Source organism: Hemibagrus wyckioides, linkage group LG10 (genome assembly GCF_019097595.1).
Source record: "Hemibagrus wyckioides isolate EC202008001 linkage group LG10, SWU_Hwy_1.0, whole genome shotgun sequence".
NCBI classification, from domain to species: domain Eukaryota; kingdom Metazoa; phylum Chordata; class Actinopteri; order Siluriformes; family Bagridae; genus Hemibagrus; species Hemibagrus wyckioides.
This window is the reverse complement of record NC_080719.1, coordinates 587,501-607,199: the sequence shown is the minus strand read 5'-3', so window position 1 is coordinate 607,199 and position 19,699 is coordinate 587,501. Positions and strand designations below refer to the sequence as shown.

General features: G+C 46.0%; 1 protein-coding gene across 6 annotated transcripts in view; it reads left to right on the top strand.

The window, feature by feature from the left end:
- The first annotated feature begins 5,900 nt into the window (after window positions 1–5,900).
- Window positions 5,901–19,699, top strand: part of stk33 (serine/threonine kinase 33) — a 16,137-nt gene continuing 2,338 nt past the window's right edge. Inside the window, exons 1-15 of one of the 6 annotated variants that reach the window (XM_058400256.1) lie at window positions 5,901–6,027; window positions 8,680–8,782; window positions 10,959–11,018; window positions 12,711–12,818; window positions 14,083–14,193; window positions 14,272–14,376; window positions 14,484–14,622; window positions 16,010–16,095; window positions 16,989–17,076; window positions 17,345–17,420; window positions 17,511–17,623; window positions 17,718–17,803; window positions 17,886–18,119; window positions 18,635–18,718; window positions 18,911–19,699. The exon at window positions 18,911–19,699 is cut by the window's right edge and continues 2,338 nt beyond it. In XM_058400256.1, coding sequence (XP_058256239.1) covers window positions 12,711–12,818; window positions 14,083–14,193; window positions 14,272–14,376; window positions 14,484–14,622; window positions 16,010–16,095; window positions 16,989–17,076; window positions 17,345–17,420; window positions 17,511–17,623; window positions 17,718–17,803; window positions 17,886–18,119; window positions 18,635–18,718; window positions 18,911–19,075 — 1,395 coding nt within the window. In that variant the 5' untranslated portion in view covers window positions 5,901–6,027; window positions 8,680–8,782; window positions 10,959–11,018 and the 3' untranslated portion in view covers window positions 19,076–19,699. Of the gene's footprint in view, window positions 6,034–8,679; window positions 8,783–10,958; window positions 11,019–12,710; window positions 12,819–14,079; window positions 14,194–14,271; window positions 14,377–14,483; window positions 14,623–16,009; window positions 16,096–16,988; window positions 17,077–17,344; window positions 17,421–17,510; window positions 17,624–17,717; window positions 17,804–17,885; window positions 18,120–18,634; window positions 18,719–18,910 lie in introns of all 6 variants that reach the window. The other 5 variants (XM_058400252.1, XM_058400253.1, XM_058400257.1 and 2 more) reach the window with 5 other exon arrangements.

Genomic DNA, 19,699 nt, shown 5'->3' with positions numbered 1-19,699 from the left:
ACACACTCTCACATACAGACACACCCACACACACCCTCTCACTCCCCACCCACACACTCTCACATACACACCCACCCACCCTCTCACCCCCACCCACACACCCTCTCACCCCCACCCACACACTCTCACATACACACCCACCCACACACACACCCTCTCACCCCCCCCACCCACACACTCTCACATACACACACACCCCCACACACCCTCTCACCCCCCACCCACACACTCTCACATACACACACCCCACACACACCCTCTCACCCCCACCCACACACTCTCACATACACACCCACCCACACACACCCTCTCACCCCCCCACCCACACACCCTCCCATACACACCCCCCCACCCACACACTCTCACATACACACCCATCCACCCACACACCCTCTCACCCACACACACACCCTCTCACCCCCCCACCCACTCTCACATACACACCCACACACACCCTCTCACCGCCCCCACCCATACACTCTCACATACACACCCACCCACACACCCTCTCACCCCCCCCACACACTCTCACATACACACTCTCACATACACACCCTCTCACCCCCCCACCCTCTCACCCCCCACCCACACACTCTCACATACACACCCACATCCACCCACACACCCTCTCACCCCCCCACACTCTCACATACACACCCACCCTCTCACCCCCCACACACACACACTCTCACATACATACCCACCCACACACACACCCTCTCACCCCCCCACACACACTCTCACATACACACCCACCCACACACCCTCTCACCCCCACACTCTCACATACACACCCACCCACCCACCCTCTCACCCCCCCACCCACACACTCTCACATACACACCCACCCATACACACACACACACACATCCACCCTCTCACTCCCCCACACACACTCTCACATACACACCCACCCACACACACACCCTCTCACCCCCCCCACCCACACACTCTCACATACACACCCACACACACACACTCTCACATACACATCCACCCACACACCCTCTCACCCCCCCACCCACCCACTCTCACATACACACCCACCCACACACCCTCTCACCCCCCCACACACACTCTCACATACACAACCACCCACCCACCCTCTCACCCCCCACACACTCTCACATACACACCCACCCACACACACACCCTCTCACCCCCCCACACACTCTCACATACACACCCACACCCACACACACACCCCTCACCCCCCCACACTCTCACATACACACCCCTCTCACCCCCACCCACACACTCTCACATACACACCCACCCACACACCCACACTCTCACCCCCCCCACCCACACACTCTCACATACACACCCACACTCTCACCCCCCACCCACTCTCACATACACACCCACACACCCTCTCACCCCCCCACCCTCTCACATACACACCCACCCACACACACACCCTCTCACCCCCCCACCCACACACTCTCACATACACACCCACCCACACACACACCCTCTCACCCCCCCCACCCACACACTCTCACATACAGACACACCCACACACACCCTCTCACCCCCCACCCACACACTCTCACATACACACCCACCCACCTCTCCCCCCCACCCACACACCCTCTCACCCCCCACCCACACACTCTCACATACACACCCACCCACACACACACCTCTCACCCCCCCACACACACTCTCACATACACACACACCCCCACACACCCTCTCACCCCCCACCCACACACTCTCACATACACACCACACCCTCTCACCCCCACCCACACACTCTCACATACACACCCACCCACACACACCCTCTCACCCCCCCACCCACACACTCTCACATAGACACCCATCCACCCACACACCCTCTCACCCCCCACCCACACACACCTCTCACCCCCCCACCCACACACTCTCACATACACACCCACACACACCCTCTCACCGCCCCCACCCACACACTCTCACATACACACCCACCCACACACCCTCTCACCCCCCCCACCCACACACTCTCACATACACACCCACCCACACACACCCTCTCACCCCCACCCACACACACCTCTCACCCCCACCCACACACTCTCACATACAGACCCACCCACACACACCCCTCTCACCCCCCACCCACACACTCTCACATACACACCCACCCACCCTCTCACCCACCCACACACCCACACACTCTCACATACACACCCACCCACACACACCCTCTCACCCCCACCCACACACTCTCACATACAGACACACCCACACCCACCCTCTCACCCCCCACCCACACACTCTCACATACACACCCACCCACCCTCTCACCCCCCACCCACACACCCTCTCACCCCCCACCTCACATACACACCCACACCCTCTCACCCCCACCCACACACTCTCACATACACACACACCCCCACACACCTCTCACCCCCACCCACACACTCTCACATACACACACACCCACACACACCCTCTCACCCCCCCACCCACACACTCTCACATACACAACCACCCACACACACCCTCTCACCCCCCCACCCACTCTCACATACACACCCATCCACCCACACACCCTCTCACCCACACCCACACACACACCCTCTCACCCACACACCCCACCCTCTCACCCCCCCACCCACACACACACCCTCTCCCCCCCCCCACCCACACACTCTCACATACACACACACCCTCTCACCGCCCCCACCCACACACTCTCACATACACACCCACCCACACACCCTCTCACCCCCACCCACACACTCTCACATACACACCCACCCACACCTCTCACCCCCCCCCACACTCTCACATACACACCCACCCACACACACCCTCTCACCCCCCACCCACACACTCTCACATACACACCCACCCACACACACACCCTCTCACCCCCCACCCACTCTCACATACACACCCACCCACACACACACCCTCTCACCCCCCCCACCCACACACTCTCACATACACACCCACACACACACACTCTCACATACACATCCACCCACACACCCTCTCACCACACACACACACACTCTCACATACACACCCACACCCACACTCTCACATACACACCCACACCCTCTCACCCCCCCACACACACTCTCACATACACACCCACACCCACCCACACACCCTCTCACCCCCCACACACACACTCTCACATACACACCACCCACACACACCCTCTCACCCCCCACACACACTCTCACATACACACCCACACCCACCCACACACCCTCTCACCCCCCACACTCTCACATACACACCCACCCACCCACCCTCTCACCCCCCACACACACTCTCACATACACACACACCCACACACACACACACCCACCCTCTCACCCCCCCCCACACACACTCTCACATACACACCCACCCACACACACACAGCCCTGAAGCTGAGTCTCTGTGAGTCTTACACAGATTTAAACTCTTCTGTCTTCAGAATTAACTTTAATTTCATTCAGAAAAAAACTTCTGAAATAAACAGAACATCTGAACTGAATAAATAATAAATCCTGTGTGTTTGTGGAGAGTTTAATAAAATCCTCTGTATTATAAAATCATGAAATAAACAGAGTAATCTGCAGCGATTGTCTGTGATTAATGTTTAAAATCCTGACCGCTCGGAGGATCTGCTCTTTATTCCTGTTGAAGTTCTTCTTCTCTCTGGTTTCTGCAGTGGATCAGACATGGATCAGACATGGATCAGACCTGGATCAGACCTGGATCAGGAGGTTAGATGATGCAGTAAAAATGCAGGAGTTTTCCAGATTCCTCGACATCACACGTTTTATACTGAAATAAACTGCAATAGATTGCAGATACACACAGACTGACGGACAGCGGCAACAAATAAACTACTTTATTAGACGAGTCTGGACAATGTGCACAAGCAGCTGATTAAGATTTTTGTGCCGTTTTATAAAAAAATATTATTTATAAAAATTCAGAGTGCTAATTAAAGCTGACTTTTATGTCTGTATCACTATCAGTAGGTGCGTTTACATGGACACTTTTTAATCAGATCGGACTGAATTCAGTCAGACTGACGAATCCGATCGCAGTGTTTACATGAACGCAGTATAAAGTAATCAGATTGTTATGCGCGTTTACATGACACATGATTAAAATCGGATTAGATCTTTTGACATGCGCACAGTCCACGAAAACTGGATTCCCACTGTTCCAGGATGGATGTACTAGCCGCTGCATTGCCACTGCTTCTTTTTGTTCTTTTAAAAAGCAGACTTAATATTTTACATCTTCGGCTGCTAATTAGGAGACAACGAGCGCGTGATGGTATGATTCAGGCTGCGTGTATCTATCACGCCATTAAAATGCCCCTTCCCGAGCCCAGGACAAGGCGTCCATGGATGAGAGTCCAAAGCAAGGACTGGTGGGACAAGATCGTTTTGCATCACTTCACAGACGAGGAGTGGAATGAGAATTTTAGAATGACACAACGATCATTTATGACACTATGCAGTGTAGTCTCACCCACAGACCAGTTTTGTTCAGCGCCCGCTATTTTACCTACGACAACATCCATACGTCATTCTTGCGTCATTGCACATGCGCAGAACTTTCCAGGAAAATATTCCATCCGATTAAGTGTTTACACGTCCTCTCGATCGGACTAAAAATGGTTTAAACCACCCCTTACCATCCGATTGAAATTTTAATCAGAAGTGGCAAATTCCATCCGATTGACGTGTTTACATGACACTTTTTTAATCTGATTGTGCTTCTAGTCCTGTTACCATCGGATTATACGCGTCCATGTAAACACACCTAGTGTGGCAAAGAAGCAAACATCATGATTGAACTCACACCTGATTATTATATTAACATTTAAGATCTTCTAGTTATAAAATTCAGTTTATTTGTGTAGTGCTTTTTCTCTTTACAGAAATATAGAAAAATAGAATATAGAAATATAGAAAGTAAAAAAATACAAGGTTTAAAGTTAAGTCACTATTTTATCTCTAATGAGAAGCCTGAGGTGACGGTGGTGAAGAAAAAACTCCCTGAGATGATCTGAGGAAGAAACCTTGAGAGGAACCTGGCTCAGAAGATAACCTCATCTGGGTGACACTGGACAGGAAATAATGTTTTTCTTTTTCATGCCCTTGTCTGTACCGCTTATCCGATCTATACTCGGGTCATGGGGAGCAGACGTCTCAGGCATCAAGGCAGGATACACCCTGGACAGAGTGCCAACCCATCGCAGGGCACACACACCGGGCAATTTAGAGACTCCAATCAGCCTAGAAGCATGTCTTTGGACTGTGGGAGGAAACCCACCAAGCACAGGGAGAACATGCAAACTCCACACACTCGAGAATCGAGCCCAGAACACTGAAGGTGTGAGGAGAACGTGCTAACCACTAAGCCACCGTGCCGCCTAGGAAATAACATAAATGTTGATAATTAACTGTTGATAAAACTTTGTGATTTTATACAAAACTCATGAATGTTTCCAGGATAAAAAAAACAGTCTTTAAGTTGATGTTATGAAGTTGGAACATTTCAGAAGTTTGTGTTTAGTTACTGAGATTAGTCCACACGCTGCAATGCAATTTATCACCAGCAGATGGAGACAAATACCACTAAACATTTCATATCAACTAACAGTAAAGAAAATAATTCTAAAATTTTGTAATAATATAAAAATAAATGCTAATATATTCTTGGTGACAGATGAATTGACACTCTTGGGGAATTCATTTGCAGTGAATCTAAATGAACTTGTATTTATTAACAATTTGAGTGAATATAAAACACAATACACAACAGATTAATAAACAGCTGAAAATTTAACAGAAAGAGTACAAACACACCTGACAGAACACAGCAGTGTGGACTAAAGACTGCAGTCATGTGTCCAGCTTTGTGCTTCGCGTGACCGTGCCGCCCCCGCCCCCCCGTCCCTCTGGGCTTGCCGTAGTTTTGCACTTTCCAGCCTCGAGGGGATTAAAAGTTTCTGCGCGTGCCGCCGAGGAAATTGTCCCGGAGCAGAGACACACTCAGAGCTGATGGCAGGTAAAGGTGTGATTATTCATTAATAAACACATAAACACGGTCAGTTTGGGTGATTTCGGAGCTCTGGGACACGGAAATGAAAGACAAGCGGTTGTCATGGTAACGCACGCTCGTGCGGCCGTGTAGCTTGTCGTGCTAGTTATTTATTTATTTATTTTTAACAAGTCAGTTATTAATTTCTCACAAATCTCAAACTAACAACTCACTTTATTTACTGGCTCTATTTACTGACGGATCTAAAGTAAGGTAACTGTCTCCTTCTGTTTACTCAAATATTCTTCAATCAATTTCCAGCTTTAAGATTTTTTTCGGTCGTTAATAAAACACACGAAAGTGGTTTTATGAATGTTAGATAAATAAAATAAAATTAACATGACACCACACGTCACGCCTTTACGTCATCATTACATCATCATTACACTCAGAGTCTGTGACTAGTTTCAGGGGAAATTGGATCAATAGGACGCTAGAAGTCACCACGTGACGTCACACCAGTCTAATTTGCATATGCAGATATTCGTCATGATCATGATCATTTGCATATCCAAACCTGAATAGATTTTTATCAAAATATAAAATAGGATATTATAATTTATTTCTAATAAAGTCGTCTTTGGTCACTGCAACACAAACTGTTTACATACTAAACTTTTACACAAGTCTCTCATTTCTGTCAGGAATTCAGACAAACCGAACGGGTTCTAATGAGGAGTGGAGAGGGAGACACCAAGGAAGAAGTTACAGATGGAATTATGAACGTTTATTACTGTAAAAAAAATTAAAACTGATGTAGTGAAAAAAATATGGTGTGCTTTTTAAGAAATACAGAATTGTACTTTCATCATGCAGATTATTTACCTACAACAGCTCACCGGAAGGGTTTCTTTAATAATAATAATAATAATAATAATAATAGTATTTTTGCTTATTCTTTTGAAGGGTGCTATTATTTCTGTAGTTGATTGTGCTGCACACTCAATACAAACTCAATAATAAATATATTAAAGCGACGGTTTGTGGAGCTGAATCGTGGAGCCGAGTGGACTGATTGTTTGTGAAACCTCTCTGCGCTGTGAGACAGTTAGTTCTCTGCAGCTTCTATGCCAGATGATTAGATTTAGGCGGCACAGGTCACAGGGAGTTAATTGCTACTTGTTTGTGAATGAAATGATTATTGGCGTGGGCTGCTGGATATCAGGCGCCATGCAGCGAGCTGCTCCTGGATTAGCTTCATGTTCTGATCTCAAATCTGGATCCTGAGATAAACTCTAGTGGTGATGATGATGATGATGAAGGCAAACACACACGTTAAAGATAGGAGTGAAATCTGTACACTGCAACAGCTGCTGCTATGAAGCTGTTTTATTCACTCTCAGGACTCTAAGTGAATAAACACTAAATTACCAGGCTATAAAATATTTCAGTGAACTTCCGTCCTGTGCTTCAGGAATGTTTTACTCTCACTCCAGAGTTTCTTCTCCTTATTTTTTCATTCTGGCCTTCACAGGACTGGTTATGAATCTGAAATGCCACCAGATGTTTTTCCCACCCTTAGCTGTGTGATTGACAGCTGTGACATCCTATCAGAGTCCTTCAGTGTCCAGTGAAAGTGCACACAATTTTATTGTTCTCTTTGAGTTCGTGGTGTCTTTTTGTTGGATTTACGGCCGTGCACATGGGATGCTGTGTCTTTTACGCTTTTCTTTTTTACTCGATTATTATTAGCATTAGATTATTCTGGAGCATCTGCCATATGATGAGCTTTAATTATAGGAACAATAACACACTGTAAAGAGAGCTTTATTATAAACTTTTAACTTTTAAATTTTTTGTTCGATCCAGAGCTGATAGAACATTATTGATTATTTTCTGATTCGAGAGTTCAGACGCACTGTGGAGCTTAAATACACTATATTGCCAAAAGTATTGGGACACCCCTCCAGATCATTGAATTCAGGTGTTGTTTTTCAGGGGTTGGGCTCCGCCCCTTAGTTCCAGTGAAAGGAACTCTTAATGCTTCAGCTTCATACCAAGACATTTTGGACAATTTCATGCTCTTTGTGGGAACAGTTTGGGGATGACCCCTTCCTGTTCCAACATGACTGCACACCAGTGACCAAAGCAAGGTCCATAAAGACATGGATGAGTGAGTTTGGTGTGGAGGAACTTGACTGTCCTGCACAGAGTCCTGACCTCAACCCCATAGAACACCTTTGTGATGAATTAGAGTGGAGACTGTTGGCAATATAGTGTATGTTTTATTCTGCACTATATGACTAACTGTTGCCTTGATTACTTTAATCTACTAATAATAATATGCTGTGTGTTTTTGCTCTTATAGCTTTCAAAAAAATATAAAGGTGCAGTAGCTGAGATTAGTCTTTTTTTTTTATTATTATTCTCAACGTCTCTAAAGGTTAGGAAATAATTTAAAATAATTCCCACCCATATTAATGAAGCTCCACCCACAGGATCTACACTGGCCTGTAGTGTGTAGTGTCTATAAGATGAGTGACACGATTCGCATCACAACACAAACAAGCAGAACACACTGGCAGTCAGATTTACAGACATTTTTTTTACTGAATTCATACACTTTTATTATAAGAGCATGACATAATGCACTGTTTTTTTTTTCTCCATTTCTTCCAGGTAATTGACTCTTGCACCTGAAGATCACTGAAGAGTGACTGGGGCTGGAAAAGTTAGAAAAGCTCTGATATATGGGATACACTGTCAAGCTACTGACGTTTCTGTGAGTAAATGCTTTTGTTCAGTGTCCATCTATATAAAATTCCACCGCAGGGTGTGTTAGAGACTCAGGAGTTTTGTCAGGACGATGGAGTTTCCAGTGAAGCTGAGATGTTTGTGTGTTTCTCAGTGTGTAGAGTCTCTTAGCAGCATCTACTTCAGACTGAACCTGATCTTCTGCAGTTGTGAGGGTTTTACTCCACCTCGAGGACGCACTGTACATTTCATTTCTAACTCTTTAACCTTTTGTCATTGTTCACAGCATTGGCAGCGTGAGAAGGTTAATAAAAGAATCATGTGTCACTTAATTACATGTCATCATAGAGCTCCTGCATGATTTCCTTCACCATAGATACTGCACAACACTGCAGACACTTCAGAGCTAGATAAAGGGGTGTGTGTGTGTGTGTTGAGGTCGGGTGAGCTCCTTGTCTTCTTCATGGCCAAGCTGAATTATAGGATTTAAAATAAATAAACATCTTTATACATTAATCATTAGAGCATCGATTACAGAACTGTGACCAGGCTCTGAAACCAACATCCGCTGTGAGAACTGACCACAGGAAGTGACAGAGAGCTGGACATATGTCACCATTCATGATCAGAACAAAGCAGACTGTGAAAACATCAAGAGGAGGAACATCATCTTTCTAGTAGAGAAACCTACCTGAGAGACGGAGCAGAGCAATTTATCTTCATCTTAAACTCAGCACAGGAACCTCAATCAACACAACCCGAGAAAAATAACAAAATGTTCAGGACGTGTCTCAGTGATTAATACCAGGGTTCAGTAGGTTACAGTGTCACAGAAAACCACATCATTCCTCAGGTGCATGATCAGTCAGGGTTAATGCAGGAGTTCTGCTCTCAAAGTTATGAAAGTTTGATCTTTATTCAGAGACGATGGTCACATTCCATCACACACACACACACACACACACAGCTAATTCTGTTACTTTCTGATCTCTCTTTCTTGTTTATGAATATTTTGTGATGCATTATGGGATTAAAAGAGCATCTTGGATTTTCTCCTCTGTGGTTCCACATGTCTCCACACACACAGCAGTAAATAGTGCACTGTATTCAGTAGTGAATAGGGCACCGTTTTGGACTCAGCATGTGTTTAGGGACAGCAATCGTAATCTCCAGAGTGTATAAATGTCACCCAAAAAACAGAGCTGGTGACATTTTAGACCAAACCGGTGGCGTGTTGTGCATCCGGAACAACACAGTGAGGGTAAACGCCTGATAAACACCACTACACCGCTACGCTCTGTCCGCCTGGAACGCTAACAGTACAGTAGACAAGACCTTCAGCCTGTTAGCTTTTGGGGTAAAGTGAGGCGTTGTGAGAAGAGTAGGTGTGTTTTGAAAGGACCTGGAGTTTGAGGTGAAATGTTTTCACAGTAAACGCTAAAATCAATAAAGTCCTGTTTAGCGTCTGGATGGGAAAAGCTCTCTGTCACTGTAATGTAATTCCACACTTCATTACCGCTCTGAAGTTTATCATTTGTCCTCAAAGCCAGCTGTCGATAAATAATTAAGCTGTAGATGAAGCCAATAAAATATTTAGGAAGAAAAAATAATATGCCTGTGTCGTTGCTAAATATTAATAGCTTTTACCCGTCATGCAGCATCTAGGCGGATCACTTCCTCTGAAACCCGTCCTTTAGAATCGATCACTCACTGATGAAAATAATCCAGTACTCAGAACCGTGTGGACTCACAGCTCCGATCCCCACACACAGAGACTGCAGCCCTGTTCAGACGGGATTAGTTTCCCACGTGGAGGTGTGTCTTGTAATTCTTCTCAAGTTAACTCTGTAAAAGGGCGTGTCAGAGAAGAGGCTGTGGGGCTTTTAGGGCAGTTCTTCTCTGTTCAGGGTCAGAGCCATGAAGCAGAAATGATGCACACTTCCGTCCGTCAATAATCAGTAAATAAACGCTAATGGACTTCTGACAGTTATGGAGGAGAAATAAAAAATTCAGAAGTTTCCATCACTCAGGTTCAAGCCACTGTAATTACACAGTGCTCATGGAGATCAGGAGCTGAGGAGACGCAGAGAGACTCGTGTACTAATGCAGCTAATATTTATATGAGTGACAACAACCTAATGCTGTGTGTGTGTGTGAGAGAGAGAGAGATCTGAAAACATTTGTTTGTGTGTGTGTGTGTGTAGGTCTAAAGCTCAGGAGGAGATGGTAATCAACACAGACTTCCTGCAGACTACAGCTACTTGGTCAGTGTTGATGATTTAAATCTGTGTCTCCGGAGTTCTTCTGGATTTAGATTAGACACATTAATTCTCTCTAACAGCAGGTCAGACTGCAGCACAGGTTTATATTAATGCACTCGCTCTGATACCTCATCGTTTCCATAGCAACAGCTCATTCACAGAGACGTGTGATGCACACTCAGGTTAACAGATGTTTATGTGTGTAAGGAGTCTCCAGTGTCAGTGCTATGTATCTGTGTGTGTGTGTGTTTGTATGTGTGTGAGTGTAAGGAGTCTTCAGTGTCAGTGCTGTGTGTGTATGTGTGTGTGTGTGTGTGTGTGTGTGTATGTGTATGTGTATATCAGTCAGAGGTGAAAATGGAGCTTGAAGTTCTCCACATCTTCAGGAGAGAGGAGTTCATACTTCTTTGTGTTTCTCAGTAACGTGTGGAACAAACTCTGATAGTTTTTTGTAAGAAGAATAAAAGCCTTGGGGACATGCTGTTAGAGGAAAATAATCAACTTCTGCTTCATCACGCAGTTCTGTCGTCTTCCCTCACGCTCTAAATAGCAGTTTAAAAGTTCATTAAAAGCCATCAGATTCCTTCATGCTTCTGCAGGTCACTGTACACACACCAGTCCTCGGTCCACACTCACACACACCTCTGACTCGTCTCCTTTTATTTCTGTCCCTGTCGTGTACCTGAGCCTCTCCATCAGGTGAAAGCCTACACCTCTCTCTCAGTCGCTAGAACCCCCAGAACCGCAGGAGCCGCTGATTTGCTCACGAGGTCGCCCGTCTCCCTGCCCTGACCTCCGTATCTCATTTCCTGCCCCGTGTCCCGAGCCCTGTGATATACTCATCACATGCCTCCGTCGCTCTCAAACGAGCCGTGATGAGCCTTTTATGATTGGGCTTTTCGGAGTCTGTCACGCGGCCCTGATGAGTGGATATCCGGCGCTAATGGCAGAGACGGCGCTGTTACGAGGAGCGCATCAGCAGAGATGGAAGAGGTTAAAGACACTGCTTCCTCGTTAATAATTAATTGCTGCCCGTTTGGTGGATCCACTCCGGCGCCTCCCAGTCATCACGCTGTAATTGCTTTACATTTAATTTGGCTCTGGAGAGCATTTTTCAACTCCACTTAATTGTGCTTAACTGTTCATGTGGAGACTACGAGGTGAAGTGCTTTGTATGAACGTTTCTGTGCATTTGAATTCTTTTAAAGGACAAATGAAGAAGATTCGTATGTCTTTTCCATTTTTAAGTGACATGTAGCTCTGTGGGTCACATGACTGCTCATAAGATTGGTTAGTGAGTAATCTATTGAAGGCATACGTCACTGTGGACCTTCTTACACAGAACCATGCAGTATTTCACTCCTCCTTCTCTCTTAATATCCTTCTCTCTTAATATTTCATCAAATTATATTAGTCAGCTATTCCAAGAATATCTCATTCATAATGGGATTATAAATTTAGTGAACCTCGTATCAAGCTTAATTTGTTTAGCATCTTGACATTTGCAAAAAGGGACTTCATAAATCAGATTACATAATATTTATTATATTTTAATTAAAACGAAATGAAAAAGGTAGATTAAGAAGTGAAAAAGACGGAGTGTTCTAAATCTAAGTTCTGTCTGCTTTATAAAAATATCTGGAACGCTAACGAGCAGCTCACTAAAGACTCCATTTTTTCTTCTTCATGACTCAGATGGATGTTTGTGGAGCTGGTGAGAAGATGGCCACGCAGTGGACGCGTGTGAACAGTGCAGAGAAGAAAGTGCCACACACTCGGCTGAAGGATGAAGCTGACATTCAGGTAGCAGACCGATGTGTTACCACTGATCTCACACCACACCACACGTCCTGACTGCAACCAGAGCAGCAACAACATTCCTGGAAGCTCAGGTCAGTTCAGCTGTGCCTCTGAGAGGATGCGCTCCATGCTGAACCCCACAACCCCCGTACAGGACACGCCCCCAGGAGCTGATCAAAGCCTCGCTGATCTCACACCAGTTTGTTCAGTTCAAATGTCTCTGTCACTGCGGCTCTGTCTCACAGACACGCGTAGAAAATAAACACTTGTGTTATTATTGAGTGTGTGTGTGGTGTCAGTGTCAGTAGTTGTGCCACAATAAAACACCGGCTTTGTTAAAGTGTGTCCCAAACGGCTGCCATTTTAAATCTGTACAGAGGGACCCTCCAGAGTGCAGTGTCACAGAATGAAGTGAACAGGGCGTCGTGATGATCGCTTCAGAATGGACGACGGCCTACACTGTGACCCGAGGCCTCGTCTGCCCCCGTCTGTCCTCACCTGCCCTTGTCTGCCCTTGTCTGCCCCATCTGCTCTCATCTTCACTCGCTTGCCTACGTCTGCCCTCACCTGCCCCCGCCTGCTCTCGTCTGCCCTCACCTGTCCCCGCCTGCCCTCGTCTGCCCTCACCTGCCCCCGCCTGCTCTTGTCTGCCCTCACCTGCCCCCGGCCTGCCCTCGTCTGCCCTCACCTGCCCCCGCCTGCCCTCGTCTGCCCTCACCTGCCCCCGCCTGCTCTTGTCTGCCCTCACCTGCCCCTGCCTGCCCTCGTCTGCCCTCACCTGCCCCGGCCTGCTCTTGTCACAGCTCCCCCTTAGGCCTGGAGGCAGCTCGCACCTCTCTGCGCCTCTGATTGGCCTCGTCCTCTCGGGAGACCTCCGCGTGCCGTCTTTGCCAAATCCGCAGCAGTCTGTGCTCAGCCTTGCATGCGTCGAGATAATGATCAAGTTAATTAGACCTGAGATTGAATGAACTGCGGCAGCAACTTAATCATTTGTAACTTGATTAGAAATACTATATTCTCTCAAACTCCAGAGACTGGCAAACTTGAAAATTAAGTTCCACTTTAAGGATTCAGGTCTCGACTTAATAGAGCATGAGCAGGCCTGAAAAACACCCCCCCTTCCTCCTCCTCCTCCTGCCCCGTTTACCCCCATCGCCCTCATCATGTCCCCATTAAGGCAGTGGCGGTTGTTTACTGTCGGAGAAGAAGAAAAGGAAATGTGTACTGCTCGACATAACGCTGCCCTTTTCATTTGGATCCGCAGCAGATCTACTCCATCGGGAGGAAACTGGGTCAAGGAAGCTTCGGGGTCGTCTATGAAGCCACTCACATGGAGACGCAGAAGAAGTGGGCGATAAAGAAGGTGAACAAAGAGAAGGTAAGCTTGCGGTGGTCATAGTGTGCTGGCGGGCGGCATATGTTCCGTGTCTCCTCTGACAGCGTGTGTCTGATGCAGGCTGGGAGTTCAGGTGTGAAGCTGTTGGAGCGAGAGGTGAACATCCTGAAGCAGGTGAACCACAAACACATCATCCACCTGGAGGAGGTGTTGGAGACGCCTGAGGTGAGCTGCCAGAGGAGCGTGAAAGGTAGAAGAATATCATAACTGGGGTTTGTTAGAGCTTTTCTAGAGGCCCAGAGGGCGTGTGTGTGTGTGTGTGTGTGTTGCAGAGAATGTACCTGGTTGTAGATCTGTGTGAAGGTGGAGAGCTGAAGAAACTCTTACAGAAAAACAAGCGTTTCAGCGAGGAGGAGACCAGACATATCATCAGAAGCTTAGCCGAGGCCACTGTCTACCTTCACAAACTGGGTAATGCTCACACACACACACACACACACACACACTACCAGAATGACAGAGCCATGAACCAAATGCCATAATCAGAAACGTAATGGAGCTGATGGCTTCAGCGTTGTTCCCGATGGCTCCACAGTAAACTTTATCCCAGATTCATGTGAGTGTCTCAGATCAGTGATTCTATCCACACTTACTCGGTTTCTCTCATTAAACCGCTGGTCAGATGACTGTAAATGAGCTCCATGAGCTACTTTTAAGGCCGGTGATTATCTGGAGCGAGGGAGCGAGGGAGCGAGCGAGTGTGTGGGAGGTCCGTGGTGTTTTTTTTTTTTTTTCCAGCCTGTATTAAACTTCACATTCTCATATGTGTAATCTCATTAGAGTTTAATGGTTTCAGTGATGCGGCCCTCAGAGAGACGTCGTGTACACAGATTGTTCTCCACATCTGGGCAAATTGGTCACATCATAAACCGGACCTCCACCGCTTTGTTCTCATTGACATCTGATCATTGCTGTGCTGAATGCAGACGCATTAAGTCTCTCCGTCATTACCGAGCTCTGGGCTTCGTCTAATTATCAGATAATATAGCAACTGCCAGACTAAATATCAGCCCCTTTTAATTGATTCTGAAGACACGCTGCAATTTTCTCTCTTCTGCTGAAATCTCCAGTTAAAGGTAATTTAGGACGTTGCTTGGCAAGGAGACACCATTACACCGGGCTAATGAGTCATTAACGATGAGCAGGGGAGGAATACTGATTAATAGGTGTGTTTTCCAACAGACTCGGAGTGCTGCTGCGGCTTTACATCCACACCAGCTCATAACCAGCTAAATATTAGAGGACTCATGTTCCACAAACACACACTGCTGCTTCATTAGTGTTATCATTACACACAGCTACTGGGTTCTGCACTCTGATTGGTCAGAGTGGTCAGTTGATTAATTCTCTATAACCGCAGCTCTGACAGCTGAACATCACAGCTTTATATTAATGAATGTACTTGCTCTGATAATAATAATAATACTAATAATAATAACAATCCTAAAACCTATAATCCACTGATAATAAACAGATTAATAAATGTGTATGAAATAGCAATGTGGTGTATGTGTGTGTGTGTGCGTGTGTGTGTGTGTGTGTGTGTAAGGAGTCTCCAGTGTCAGTGCTGTGTATCAGAGGTGAAGCTGGAACTTGGAAGTTCTCCACATCTTCAGGACAGAAGGATTTTTTTCATCTAATTATTAAAATATTGACTTATCTCTCTCTCTCTCTCTCTCTCTCTCTCTCGCTCTCTCTCTCTCTCTCTCTCTCTCTCTCTCTCTCTCGCGCTCTCTCTCTCTCTCTCTCTCTCTCTCGCTCTCTCTCTCTCTTCTTTTCTTTTCTTTTCTTTTCTCAGACATTGTTCACAGAGATCTCAAACTGGAAAACATTCTTGTGGACAGTTATCACCATAGCAACGATCACACCATGATAAACATCAAGGTGAGAACGGCAAAACAAGACTAAACAAGACAAGACAAGACAAGACAAGACAATCAAGCATGAGGTCTTGCATTTCACCTGGACAGAACCCTCGTACAGAACCCTCGTACAGAACCCTCGTACAGAACCCGTGTACAGAACCCGTGTACAGAACCCGCGTCCTCTCTCCTCCACCTCGTCATCATCATGTATGAGAGGTGTCACATTACTCCAGCGCTCCAGGATAAGCTGATTTTTTTGTAATATTCTTCTCTCAAGGAAAAGTGTTCTTTTCTGAAGCGGACAATCGGCCGGTTCCCAGCATGCATCTGCAGCTGAAGGGAAATGGCACAAAACACTAGGTGTGGTGTAAGGTTGTGATGAGTTACAGCCGAGAGAATAAATCAGAGCGGAACCTCAGGGCGAGGCGACACTGTCCTGCTGCACAACAACCACCTTTATCTGGCCAGAGGTGGTCATCTCTCCCACTTATCTATTCAGCTCGCCCCTACAGCCCACTGAAACCATATATACTCTTCATATGTATTATTCATCAGAGTGTATGTGTGTGTGTGTGTGTGTGTGGCCCAGCCTTTTCCACAAAAGCCTATTTGGACTGTAAATATTCAAAATGGAGTTTAGATGTAAAGGAGATTGATCCGGCTCAGGGTGTGTGTGCTCTATATTACATTAAAAGGTCACGCAGTGTAGAGCTGAACCTAATTATGAAAAAGGTAAAATCGTGTGTGTGTGTGTGTGTGGTATTTTTTATGTCTTATTGTGGACTGGTTTTTATGAAACTGTTTGCAAGTTTCCTTTGGGTTACTGAGGTTAAGTCTGGTTTGATTTAAGTATAGCATAAGGTTAAATAGCTGTATTAATAATTGTGTAAATTGAATGTGTGTGTGTGTCAGATCACAGATTTCGGACTGTCTGTGCAGAAAGGTGGAGTGAGAAGTGGGAACATGCTGCAAACCACATGTGGAACACCCAAATACATGGGTAACACACACACACACACACACACACATGCTCTCATTTACTTGTCATTTGATGAATCAGTGTCAGCTAGTCTAATAAGTTCTATGTGCGCTGATTAAAAAGCAGAGACTGACCTAATTTAAATAGCATGAAGCTGAAAGTGTTTCAGGCGAGGAGATGCAGCGCAGAGAACTTCCTGTACACCAAAAACCATCTCTCTGTCTCTAACACACACACACACATACACTCTGATGTCTGACAATTTTGAGGCATATCTTTGCCCCATCAGCACCTGAAGTGATCAACGGCCACGAGTACAGCCAGCAGTGTGACATGTGGAGCATCGGAGTCATCATGTACATGCTGTAAGGCCACACTGTGTCTCACTCACACACACACACACACACACATTTGTCAGTAATGACTGATGATCTCTGATATCACTTCTTCTGTAGGTTAAGTGGAGAACTTCCATTCAGGTCCAGCTCTGAGGAACATCTATCAGAAATGATAAAGAAAGGAGAGCTGAACTTCTGGGCTCCTGTGTGGGACACCGTCAGTGACGCAGGTTAACACACACTCACTCTTATTCACATTACCCAGAATTCCTTTGCTCTTCTTACTAACTCCACGTCAGCGTTCCTTCTGCGTTTCTCTCACAGCTAAAGCGGTGCTCAGCTGCCTGCTGAAAGTCGACCCTGCACATCGCATCACAGCCAGTGAGCTGCTGCATAACTCCTGGGTCACGGTACGAACACGAGCTCTTCTACTCTGTCCGTCTGTAGCCGAGTGTCTCGGTAGGAGAATGATCGAGCGTGATGATATTTCAGGGAGACATGTCCACGACCGCCTCTCCCACCAACGTGCTGCTGATGATGCGACAGTTCCGTAACGCTCCTGAGGATGGCGAGAGTGAGGAGGTGAGCGAGGGAATGTGCAGCCTGTCGCTCAGCTGCTCCCAGGACAGCGTGGTCGAGTCTGTGGCCTCCTCAGAACCTCCGTCTGCTCCGGTGCAGACACTCAGCCTGAACAGCAACAAAAAACCCTCCACATCCTCCAAACAGGTGACTGCGTCCTCTCGTTCTCCAACACCGAGTACACAGGGAGATGTTCTGGTGTAACACTATTATTGTGGTCAGTTGCTAGTTTTGTGGTCAGAATGAAGACGTCTGGGAGTGTAGATTATAATCACACATCTGTCTAAAACTGTGATCTCGTCTCCTCCAAAATAATGATTTAATGACAATCGATTCTAAAGCTCTGTTTTCCAAACTTTCACTAATTTTTCACTTCACCATAAACAGACGATTCCACCAAACACTAAAACATCTGAATTATCTTAGACAGAATAAATAAGAACAAAGAAATCATGAATGCTTTTACACACAGAACATCAGCATAACGTCGAATAAAAATGATTAAATAACAGACTCATCAGTCATTGAGAACTTTGCTATTTTATCTGAGAGAAATCTGAACATTAATACAGCTCTATATTTCTCTGAGTAAATTCCAGATAAAAATCTGATCATCACATCGCTTTGTTCTAGTAATAATCAGAAATGTCTCACTGTATAAGCCTCTGCAGAAAAAGAAGAAATCCTCCTCTTCCTCAGGTGACAGTGTGAAGAAGAGCAGCTCTCTGGGTCAGTGCATGCTGCAGGTCAGTTGTTCCACACGCTCAGATGCGGCTTTACATCTCACTAACATTTCTCTCAGCAGCATTTATTTATAAACTAAGTGAGTTTATGTAGGCTGAGTGACCATAGCACAGGGTACAACATAAAAAAAGATCGGCCACTAGATGGCGCCAGCATCACCAGCATGTTTCTGATCCGGTGTCTTTTCTCTGCAGTCCATCACTGGTAACAAACAGACGAGCACAAAGCGCCATGACCAACCAGACAAGCAAGAGAGTACAAGTAAGACCTGCGCTCCCAAACCATTCACAATCAACGATGGCCACGCCCACTCCTCCACAAGCCACTCCCCAAACTCCAGGGCCAAGAAGATCAGGTAGGCTGCAAACATCTCAGGCTCTGCTGGAGGAAACGCTGACCCTGGTTCAGACACTGGTCCACTGGTCCAATCTGATGGACTCGTGAGACAGAGAAACACTCGAGCCTCATCCCTCTGTCTTTATGATCTTCTGGAAGATCTACGAAGGATGAACTATTTTAGCCTTGAACTTGAAAAGCTGGATAGAAACAAACAAAACAAGCCCACTGCTGCTTTTAGATTATTTAATGAGTGTGAGAGAATCAGGTGAACGTGAGACTCCAGCCTCATCTGCCTCACACTTCCTGGAAAATATTCATTCTTATTTTTTTCCAAAATGAATCAAACACTCACATTTCTTAACAGGGTTTTAGCTTTGATTTCTGTAGCAGGTTTTGAAACTATAGACCCAATGGCACATAAACAAAGATCCCTGAAGCTCTTTAAACTGTAACCGTAATCACACACGTAGACACAGACCAGTGTGAAGATAACTGTCCAGAAATCTTTATTTAAATAAAACTTGCCAAATCACTGCTGTATATAGGTCAATTCATCAATAAACACAAAGACTTCATGCTGTAGATGAGGAAACTTTATTTTTTATTGTTTGTATTGTATTCAGTAAGCGCTGTATCCTGTTCAG